The following is an 11,480-nucleotide window of genomic DNA, read 5'->3' as shown; positions in this document are numbered from 1 at the left end:
CTGCGGGGAGCAAAGCGCTCCCTGGTCTTAATCTGGCCCCTCTCTGCATCAGCTGTGGGATGAGGCATGGGGTTTTGCCACGCAGCTGGAGCCATTAAGGGCAAAGTGGTGTCCCTCTGCAGCATGGTCTGAATGCATCCCTCCTTCCACCACACTGAGTGAGTAGGGCATTGTCAGTGTGTATTTTAGAGATGGGGCAAAACGCTGTTGAGGCTCAGACAGGCATTGTACAGCAGTGGTTGAAGGGGATGCAGCTGCTTGGGTGGACACCGGACCTGGAGCGCCGTCCTCTTCTCTCCAGCCCTGGAGACCCCAGGGTGCCCATCTCCAAAGCCACTCACAGCAGTGGGAGCCCAGCTGGCCTGTGGACAATGCCAGGGCTGCAGGCAGGAGGTGCTGTGCTCTCTGCCCAATGCTGCTGTAAGTTGGGGTTATCTATGGGGAAATCGCTGTGTGTTAGGTGCTGGCAGTCTCAAGAGAGCAGTGCAGGGCCCCCAGGCCCACTGTCGTCGTTTTCAGTCTGAAGAATCTGTAAATGCTTAACCTCTAATGCATTGGCAAAACCACTCCTCAATGCTGTCCTCCGGACAGCAGCAGGAGGATTTCTGCACCACCTCCCTATACTATGAGGAGAGATTATCGATACCTTCTGATTTTCAGGAGAAATCCCATGGCTTGTTGGCACCTGCTCAATGAAGAGCCTTTCCCTTCTCATCCCCTTTTCTGTTCCCACCATTCCCAGCAGTGACAGTGTCCCACCTGGAATAGCATGGCTGATTTCCTTTCCTGGTACATGCAATTGGAAGTGATCAGAACTAGGACATGGACAGTGGTTGGGAGAAACCAAAACCACAGAGAAACCCAAACACTCCCTGCCCCCACCAAAATATCTCCTCCATCAACCAACCAATGAACCAATCACCAACCAACCAACAAAAAAAGTCCTTCAATCCAAACTCCATCTCTTTCTCTAAAATCCATGATTAAAACCTGGTACAAACATGTGAATATAGATATATATATATATATATATTTTTTTTTAGTAGATGTAGTATTGTTTTTTTTTTCTCCTCTCTCTTTCTCATTATACAGCAAACATTGCAAATATAGAAATTTTCTCTGTACAATTAACGACTTCGGTTTACAATGCAATGTGTGGTAAAACCTCTCAGTGAGTGAAATGTGAACGGGCCTTCAACCGGGTGAAAGTCTAAACTGGAAGACTCCGTTTGCAAAAACAGCCCAAAGGACGGATCTCCTACTGGTCTCTTTTTGGTTTTTGTTGCTGTTTTTGTTGCTGCTGATTTTTGGAAGGGTAGGAAGAAAGAACACAAACTGTTCACAAAGAATCCACAAAATCACGGAATAGGGACTCATGCAATGCAGTACTGGGGAACGCCAGACCTCCGCTCTCTGCCTGCTCCTTCTCTTTCTTTTCATATTCGATTTTTTCTTTTTTTCTTTTTTTTCTTTTTTTCTTTTTTTTTAAAAATCAGAATGAAACAAAACTTTTTTTTTTTTTTTTTCCACTCCATAGTTTGTTTTGTAAAGTTTGTGTTCAAATTTGGTGTGTGTCTCACCAATGTGAGGACATTTTAATATCTCGCTTTATATATTATATAGAATATTTATAGATTTTTCATAATTTGTTCTCTATTTTTATTGTTTTGTTTATGATCATTACTTTTGTTTGTTTGTTTCAAAGACAGTTGAATAAAAATAGCTGCTGCGGATTTCTTTTGGTCCAGTTACTTTAAGTCACGAGTTGTGTGAGGACTCAGGACTTTTGCTGGGCAGAGACGCCCTTCCAGTAGTCTAAGATGTCGTGAAGATCCTCGTCTTTGGCAAACTGGACCTTTTTGCGCAGGGCATGGCCGGCTGCCATATATTCCTCCTCTTCTTTGTGCCGCTTGCGGTTGAGTTTGAAGCGTTCCCAGATGCTGTGCGATGGTTTGCAGGTGTACTCTGGGCTGGAGGTGTAGCTCAGGTTGTGGTATTGCGGCGAGAGCTGGGAATAGGCCAGGTCTCTGGGGCGAGGCCGGGTCAGAGGCTCCAGGATGGAAGGCTTTCGCCCCGCCATGCTGTCGTGCTGCTCCCCTTGGTGCGAGCCAGGGTACGAGTGCCGGTGTTCGCTGTACTGCCGGATCTTCTCCGCCTCTGCCCGCAGGATGGCTGCAGCCGGTGTCACAGTGAGGATGGTGTCGGTGGTGGGGGACGTCTTCTCGATGTATTTGGCTTCTGATTTGTGGCCCGATCCCTCGGAGCGGTAGGACCTGGGGCTCCGAATGGAGCCACTGGAAGAAGTGCTGGAGCGTTTGGGGGCTGCCTCCATGCTGTGGTGTCGCTGGAGGGGGTGGTTGTAGCTTTCCTTGTAGACAGGGGAGAGGAATCCGTGCTTGCTGGGGATCTGCTCTGATAAGAGCACCAGCTGAGGCTCCACTGTGGACACTGCCCCCGATTTCACCCCTTGGAAGGAGGTGGACTCAGATTTCAAGGCATCGATGCAATTGTTGATTATCTGGTTCACCTTGTCCACCTCCTTGGCAATGGTGGAGATCTCAGCCACGGAGCTCTGGGTGTCCGGTGCCAGGGACAGCTCGCAGTCTCTCCTCTCAGACTGCTCGCCCGTCCTCACCTCCATGTAGTTGCCCTTGGTGGCCTTGGGGGTCTCACTGCTGTCAATGAGCTTGTACTGCTCGACCTCACCAGCAGAAGGCAGGTAGGGGATGCGGGTCACAGTCTCCCCACCCAGCATCTGTCCCTGGGACAGCTGGGTGATGCTGGTGGTCTCCATTTCTGGCCCATACTTCAGCTCAATAATGGTCTTCTTCATGCCGCTGGCAGCCTTTTTGTGCTTCTCCTCCTGCTGGCGTCTCTTTCGGAGACAGTAATAGACGACGCCCAGGACGATCACCATGCCAAAGAGACAGCCCAGGATTGTCATGATGTAATGAGTGGCAGTGGAAGGAGTGGGCACCGGCTCCTTGCGGTTGGGTCTGGTGGGCGTGATGGTGACACAGGTGTGGTTGTACTTGGAGTACTGGTGGACGGAGACCACACAGTAGGTGTAATCTCTTTGTGCTACTAGGTTGCTCACGGTGATGTTCTCCTCCTTCTTCCTGAGCTTGGTGATCATGGAGGAGAAGCCGTTTTCAAACTGGGAGAGGATATACATCTTGCTGAAGGGGTAGGGGATCTGCACGGTGAGGACGGCCGAGTTGTGGTTGAGGTGCTTCACCTGGATGTTCGGCCGCACCTCTGTCTCACCAATGGGCGTGAAGAGGGAGAACTGTGGGGTGGTGCCATCACCAGAGGAGCACTCCTCCTCGGAGCACGGGCTTTCAGAGGGCACTGTGGTCACTTGGTACCGGGGAGGGATAAAACGAGGGATCACAGTGTAGGAACCACCGGTGCAAAGGGAAGAGAGCATGCTCAGAGCATTGCGGTAGCCAGTCCGGCCTTGACCTAACAAGTAGTAGCCCGTGTAGTCTGGTGGGGAGTCGCACTGCATCCGGTCGTACGTGCGTGTCATGTTGGTGAAGGCCTCCAGCCATTGCAGGAAGCCGAGGAGCTCGCAGGAGCAGTAGAAGGGGTTGCTGTAGAGTTCACAGACAGAGAGCTTGTTTAAGCCCCTAAAAGTGTTGCTGTCAAGTCTCTGGATCCTGTTCATGGACAGGTCAATGTTCACTATGTTGGGACACTCCCAGAAGGCATTGGGGGTGACGGACTCGATGAGGTTGGCCTGGAGATAGAGGTACTCCAGCTTCCCCAGGCCCCGGAGGATGCCCTCGGTGAGGTTCCTCAGGCGGTTGTAACCCAGCTGCAGCACCTGGAGGTTGAACTGTCCTGAAAAGGCACCGTCCTCGATGTAGGAGATCTCGTTCTTCGTCAGGTTGAGGTATGTCAGGTTGCCGAAGCGGCTGAGCGAGGCGTACTGCACGCTCTTGATCTTGTTGTCGTTCAGCCGCAAGTCCACGATGGTGCTGTTGATTTGCTGGGGGATGGACTCATAGGGAGGCTGGTTTTGGCTGCAGATGGCCAGCCAGACAAAACCCTTGTCCCCCTCGATGAGCCAGCAGTCTGCCCGCACCTCCCCAGTGTGCAGGAGAGAGACGGCTACCACGCACATGCAGAAGGCTGACGTCGCAGCCCACCGGCGACCTGCCATCTGGAAGGGTGGCATGGAGAAGGGGTTTCTGGTCTGCTGGAAGCAGGGGGAGAGGCAGGGGCCGGGAAGACGTGGGTTAGAGCTCCTTTGGCAGCTTTGTTCTTCTCTCTCTTCTCCTCATGGCTTGGAGCTGCGGGGGGAAGTGTCCGTGGTGAATGTGGACCTTGGTGCCCAAGGGGCTCGGCAGCCACCGGCCGGGGGCTGCTCTCAAGGCCTGAGTGGCTGAGGTTGGTCCTGCATCACCAGGTCTCTGGCATCTCGGGGAGGGAGTCATGAATTTGGATGCCCGTGCCGAGGAGTATCTTTGGCTCAGAGACAAGCCTTCCTCTCACTTTTTATAGTATGTCTCCTTGTTCTCTTTCTGCTGCCCATCATGATGGTGGTCCCCATCTCCACGTGCCTCCGTGGGGCTGGCTGTCCTTGCTTGGTTCCTCAGTTCACCTGTTCAAAAGCAAAACAAAACGCAAGCTAAACATGAGGACAGACAATTCATGGTTAGTCGTGCACCCAGCTACCCTCTGTCATGTTAGGTGCTTGCCTTCTAAATCTGGCAGCCAGCATGCCAGGGGCCTTTTACTAATTTGGGCACAGCCAACAGTGGCTTGGCATCACTAAGGCAGGTGGCCATCAACTGCAGGCATCATCCTCCTTTGAGTGCATTGTCCAGCGTTACATTTTAGGCAGAGGAGAGAACAACGTGCATCCAGGGCAACATTCGTCTGACCTATTTAAGTGTCTACCTTCAGAGGAGAGGAGTGGTGCCCCAGAAGTGTCTGTTCCTCTCTGCTGAGAGCAGATGAAGTCTAGACAACTCACTCTGATGTAGATTTGATGCTGCAATGTTTTGCTGAGGGGAATCCTGACTGTCTCGCATGCTGGTGTGTGCAGTAGCAGTGCCCACAGAGGGGGTTGCTGACTGAGGACACTGTCTTCCTGACTGTATTGCTGTGTAGCATCTGGGATAAAGCCCAGCATCAAGCACCTGTACCTGTTTCTGGGAACCTGAGCGGTAGTTTCAGGACACTGTTGACTACAAGACACACTAAGTTGATTGACCATCATCCCATTTCCTTGTCCATTACTGGGGCTTATTGCCTGTCTTCAGGACCTATCTCTCCCTCCTGAGTAAAATAATGCAGAGGTGTGGAGGACCTTCAAGCTTTCAGTGTATAATGTGGGTATTTGCAGAAGAAGAGATAAGACTTTCCTTCCCCAGACAAAAACGGCCACTGGAAAACCAGGAAGAATCTTCACTGGAAATGCACCAATGAGGAAAGAAGCCTATGAGGCCAGCAACCTCACTTACCAATGAAAAACTCATTCCTGGCTCACATTTTCCATTGAATTATTCCTGCGTTTTTCCACTAAATATAAATATCCATTAGAAACATGGCAACGTGATTGAATTTCCATTACATAACTAGCAAGACCAGCTCTCACATCAGCTCTTGCATCAGTTTCAAATCCTTGGAGCCAACAAGGAAGGAGAGAAGGACTGTTTACCTCACTGATGGGGAGACATGGGCAGCAGTGCTGGGCTGAGAGCCATCTGCCATCACATCCCTCCCAGAATTGAGCAACTCAGTTAATCTCTCTGCTCTCCAATCTCCTCTTCGGTACCATGAGATAATGATGATGCATCACAGGACTGCAGGAGACTGAATGAGTGCCCCAAGTTCCTCTTGCTGGAATGGAAGTCCCAGCAGATGCATTGCTCCCTCCAGCTGTGAGCACAGCTCTGGATGTTTCCATTGTTCTCTGTCACAGGGGCCAGCCTGGTTTTCAGCTCCTCTGACTGCATCCCATGAGGTGAATGTTGCCTGTAAAGATGCTGGAGAAGGGCAGAGATGGGTAGTCCTGGCCTATCGAGCCATCAGAAGCAGATTGCCACAGTTGTCCCCCGAGAATAGTGTTTTCTTGGCATCCTGGCATATTCTCTTCAGGAGGCACTCATTCTGTCCCTTCTAACTCCCATTTTGAATCAACCAAGAGCTGTGTTTCCAAGCTGGTGTTTGAAATTGCTCTGCAAAGACAAACCAGCCTTTTGCATGTCGTGTCGCTGGGGAAGCTACAGGCCGCAGCCCATTGGAAGACATGAGCTAATGGACCAGGACCATCCTGTGAGTATAGAGCAGAGACAAGACCTTCCATGGACCTTGCCAGGCTGTCCCTCATAGCCTTCTCAACATCCATGTGCTTCTTTCATCTAATTGGAGGTGTCTGGGATGAGGCAGAGTGACCGTGACTCAAACACATTCAATAAGGCTCCCGCTGTGTGTTTTCTCTTCTTTCCTGTATACTGCCTATCAGACAAGTCCTTTCTAACAACAGAAAGGAGGAAAGACATTTTATCAGCAGCCCGAGTTTAATTTCAGCTCATTAAAGCAAGCAATTTGCTGGTTTATTTGCTTTGCAAAGTGTGAATAAAATGACGGCATTAAGGAGATGTAAGAGGGGCTAATCTCCCTTTTTATTAGATTGCTGGGACAAGACTGGGGAGTGGAGAAGTGGTCTTGTTGCTTTGCACAGAGGAGATAATTGTTCATATTGTTGGTTTCTGAGACAACTCTTTCCCAGTATCGTGGGTGTGTGTGGGTGTGCACCTGCGTGAGTGCAACGTCAGCCAGATGTGAGCATCCCACGAGGCAGGATGGATGGGAGTGGGGGTTCCCAGCTCGTATCCCCCTACCAGCAGGGGAGAGGGGGAGAGGCCCCCCTGTATCTTCTCCACAGACTGGAGAAAAATCATAACAGAAAGCTGAGGTTTTAGGCTCTCTTGCCTGCTTGATTTGTCTTTGCCCAGCTGTTCTGGCTTTGTTCTCCTGGTAGCCCAATGACACACCATTTATCCCAGTCCTCAGACCATCCACGGAGCTGCCTGGGAAAAGCTGGAGACAAACTTAGGACTTTGAAGTGAAAAAAAACAACAGGAAAGTAGAGATTTGGGAGGTTCATCTTTACTGATTATGAAAGAAGAAAAAGAGAGGAATGTAGCTGGTATAGAACATCAGGAGTAGATTTGCAACAACTAAATATATGCTGGAGAGATGCTGTGTCCTGGCCCCATGCTGCACTGACCACAGTACGTACCCACTGGAATGCCCTGCAGTATTCAAGAGTCACCTGTGCACTGCAGACACTGCTGTGCTTTTCCTTTTGCTTTCACAGGGCAGCACTGTGGCCCTGGCCAGCCGAGATGATGTCAGGCTTACATGGCCAGCATGTGGGCAGTGAGAACTTCTTTGCTCCTAGCTGCTCCTCTCACATCTCCTCTGATCCGCAGTACCTGTACCGGAGCCCAGATCTGTGCTTTGCCTTGCTGACCCCCAACTCTGCCCCATGATGCTCTCCTGCACTACTCTCCCGTGTTTCTCCAACTCAGCAGCATAAGTTTGTGATGTCCGTGAAGCTGCAGCCTGCACAGGATGAATAGCAACAACCCAATCCTGGCTGCAAAAACACAGCAAAGGAAGGAAAAAGCAAAGCTGTGATTCCAAAAACCAGTGCAGACTGGCTGGTAAGTTTTTGCTTCCATCTCCCAACTAATGGCATCTCAGTAAATTAAACCGGAGCAGCAGCTGCAAGGAAGCAAACAAAGCAGCAGTGGGGGCTGGGTTGAGGGAAGGCGAGCCGGGCTGCACATATAATGCCACCCTGGCACTCAATTCCTATTTTTCTTATTCTACTGAATGAGTTATTTCAAATTGTGGATTAGATTTACTGAGAGAAGGCGAAGAGCCAGATTAACATGCGTGTGCACACACACCACCGTGCTCCCCTTCTTGGCAACTCTGCGTCTCCCATAACTTCATTCTCCCCAGCTGCTCCATCTCCATCTGGCCACGTTTCAGCGCCTCTTAGATCTTCTTTCACAGTCACTCAGGTCATTTTCTCAGTAAATGAAGGAGCCCCGCTACAAAGAGAGACATAGCGAAATGGGAGCGGTACATTACAAACGATAAATGTTTAATCACCCAAAGACGAGGGGAGGGAAAATTTGGCTAACAGGCACCAAACGTTAAAATGAACCTTGGCTCTTCATTATGTGTAAAATAATCCAAGAAGACAGCTCTAGGATGGTGGAGAAAACATTTATTAGTGATGAAGGTTCCCCTAAATGGCTTGACGTCCATTCTGTGTGCGTCCATTCTATGTGCGGAGTGGAGGCTTCCAGGCAGGTTTCTCTGCTCATTTGTATTCCTGGCGTTTGCTACATGCCTCCTGCTGGGTGATGGTGGTTAGCATCACCATGCTGAATAATAAAGATGTCCAGGCCTGTAAAACCCAAGTTCATCTTCCATCCAGAGGCCCCGGGACTAATATTGTCTCCACAGATAGGGTTTAGGCAGCACATTGTGCATCCCAACCTTATTCCCAGACACCTCGCAGAGTTAGATAATAGAGCTCTCCAGTCAATTGTTCTCTCTTCTGCTAGTATTTATTATTTAAGAAAAATAGACAAGGGAGAAGAGAAAGATTTTTTTCCACTGGGGTTTGAAGAAAGATGAAGACGGAATAAGGAAAAGAGGTAAAGAAGGGCTGAGAAACCCAACATCACATACAGGACAACATTTAATGAGACCTGGTGAGGTCATGGACTAGATAGCAAATAGCCAGGTGGGAAGGAAGGGAAAGGGAGTGCTTTTTGGGGGTAGGTTAGGGAAAACAAATGGAAATCCCACACTTTGTGTCTATACAGGGAGGGAAACCCCTCTGCTGGGTCACCCACAGCTCCTGCTGTGACTTGCTTTGGGAACAGCCCCTGCTGCTGCCTGGCATGGGCTTCCATAGGAGACAGCTGACTCTGCAGCTGATTGTGTGGGAAGTTCATCAGCAAAATGGATTTCTGGTAAAAAATGCACTTTCTGCAAAATCAGACCTTTGGCTGAAAAGCAGTGGTCCTTCTTGGAGTTTTTCCATTGTGATACTTGATTTGGGGCCAGTTTAACTGCTGTGAGCACTGTGTGTGTCTGATGGCTGCCATAGTTTGAAGCTGTTGTGCCTGCACCCCTGCACTGGTTGCACTGAGACCAGCACTGCCATCTGGAAATGGTCAAATCGAGCCCCTTCAGCTGAATGTTTTTAAGGAAACTCTTTTGTTCTATGGCAGAGCAAATTCTGGGCTAAAGTGACAATGTTTTCAAGGCAGGGCAGATCTTAGGACTTTGGGAAAGATGGATAATCTGCTTTTCATTCAGCTGTAGTCCAAAGTCATTTGCATCCATCTCAGGCTGCTTAGCTTCCAGGGTCTATTGAGATGACAACCCTATCTCATACTGCTGTGGGCCACTGAGCAAAATTCTCTGCAGAGTTTAAGTAAATGCATAAATGATCTTCCTGGTGAACAACCTCTTAAGCCCAGCTGGTTACCTGTGCATTAAAGCAGCCTTCTGAAATATCAGCACGGGCGGACGAAATGTCAGCTCCAGCCTGTGACAGCACGGTTGATCCCTCAAAGAGCCAAGGAGAGCAATTAGAGGGGAAAAGTTGGAGGGAGGTGAAGAGGAGAGAGATTTTAGGGGATGGAGAGAACTGAGAGCTCTAATCAGGTAGAACGGTAGTAATAAGGAAAGCGTGTTTCTCTGGGAGAGCATATTTACTTGAGGTTTTCCCTTGAAATAATCAGCCTGAATCACAGCTTTATTATGTGATAGGTGTGGTGACGTTAGACTGGGAAAACAGAATGCAGGACTCCCATTTCCCTCCAGCAAATAGCGCTGAGGATCAAAGAGTGCTTTTCCAGAGCTGATACAAGGGGGAGCCCGCCCTGCGTGGGGAGGTGATGCTGCTGGTGTCCCTCCATGCTGACAAGCTGAACCGTGCCTTGTCCCTGCATTGTCATCCTCGCTCAGATCTTTGCTGCAGTGTGAAAGAGGGTTTTACTGCTTTCTTTCATTACTTTCTTTTTCCAGGAAGCTCACATAACCCTTTGTGTCCCAGGCAGGAATAGCCACTTTTATAGAGAATGGAGTCTGGTGGTGGATCTGTAAAAGGATTTGCTTGTTAAAATGACTTCCAGGGGTGCTTGCTATGACTGTTGGTATTTTTTAGGTTGTATTTTTAAATGCACTCTTCCCTTTCTGTCCCTCTTTTCCCCTGTGAAGGGCCTCATGCCAAAACCGTGGTTCTCTGGGCAGTGCCCAGCCCAGCAGCAGCTTCCAGGCAGACAGTGCTGCTGAGTATTGACAGATGGACAAGAAAACGTGCTGCACACACAGGACTTCATGCTGACAGCCTGTTCTAATCCCCTGGTAGGTACATAGAACCTCACCTTTCCATCTGTAGGTGTCTGTCTGCACACAGGAATTGCCATGGCTGTGCTGTAAGCAAACACCTCTGCTCACCTCATGTTCTCTTGTTCACCTTAAAGTTGGTTCTGCTTCCCCTGTTGGGTACCTAGGGCTGAACCCTCTGGCTGTCTGCTTTTGGAAGGGGGACTGTGCTCAGATATAGCAGTATCTGGCAAGACCCAGTGCCCTACAGGCCTAATTTTAGCTCCCTGCTGCAGGCTGGCTTCCTGTCGCGGGCCAGGAGGAGGTTAATGATCATCTGGGCAGCTCTCCAAATCCAATGTAATGTTTATTCAGGATAACAGCATTGCAGAGCAGACCAAGCATGACCCCTTTCCATGCACATCTTACCTGGAACGGCCCTGCTTCTGCACATGGAGCAGCTCCGGTTTGTCAGCTCTTGGAGGATGGACTCTCTTCTCCTTCCCTAGATCAAAATAGGTCCTGTACAACCCTGCCCATGTATTCACCTCCTAAATCAAACAGATGCTATATTTCTAGACAAAAACACTGTAATAGGTTGCAGATCTATGATGGTAATGGGAATAGACACTCAAACAACCTCCTGCTAAAACTTCACAGGATGCTCCTCAACTGACCCCCTGGGCCAGGAATCACTAACAGACTGCAAATAACAACCTGGACACCATTGCTCTAGAACAGCCCATGTCTCTGAGGCACCCCTTCCAGGTGCTTGTTTTGCACATGCCATGGATAAGATTACATGTTAGAATTAGCATTTAGGGGAGATGGGAATGGTTTAGAGGCCATATGGGTAGTTTGGTCTGACATGGCTAAAAACAATTAACTTCATATATAATGCTGCCAAGGGCAAAGGGCAAACCGTACTGACCAAAGAGCATTTCATAAGTGCACAGCATACACTCATCTTGCACTCAAAGCACAAATTCCCCTGCCACAATCACCTCAGTTTGCAGGAAGGCAGGGTGTTCAGCTTCGTTGCACCCCACAGTGCTTGGAGGAGCTGGAGCTAAGGGATATGTGTCCCTGTTTGGGGGGCC

The 11,480-nt window shown here is 49.5% G+C and overlaps 1 protein-coding gene across 12 annotated transcripts in view; it reads right to left on the bottom strand.

Moving 5' to 3' along the window:
- Positions 1-931: 931 nt before the first annotated feature.
- The window catches only part of ELFN1 (extracellular leucine rich repeat and fibronectin type III domain containing 1), an 86,022-nt gene continuing 75,473 nt past the window's right edge, over positions 932-11,480 (bottom strand). For 4 of the 12 annotated variants that reach the window (XM_085237764.1, XM_085237757.1, XM_085237765.1 and 1 more), the window contains one exon: positions 932-4,609. In XM_085237764.1, coding sequence (XP_085093890.1) covers positions 1,778-4,183 — 2,406 coding nt within the window. In that variant the 5' untranslated portion in view covers positions 4,184-4,609 and the 3' untranslated portion in view covers positions 932-1,777. Of the gene's footprint in view, positions 4,610-5,671; positions 7,888-7,932; positions 8,082-8,123; positions 10,153-10,809; positions 10,886-11,480 lie in introns of those variants that run through there. The other 8 variants (XM_085237762.1, XM_085237760.1, XM_085237759.1 and 5 more) reach the window with 6 other exon arrangements.

The sequence above is a fragment of the Meleagris gallopavo genome, chromosome 16, assembly GCF_905368555.1.
Source record: "Meleagris gallopavo chromosome 16, MGAL_WU_HG_1.1, whole genome shotgun sequence".
Lineage (NCBI taxonomy): Eukaryota > Metazoa > Chordata > Aves > Galliformes > Phasianidae > Meleagris > Meleagris gallopavo.
The sequence above is the reverse complement of the archived record's forward strand: the minus strand, read 5'-3'. Positions and strand labels throughout refer to the sequence as shown.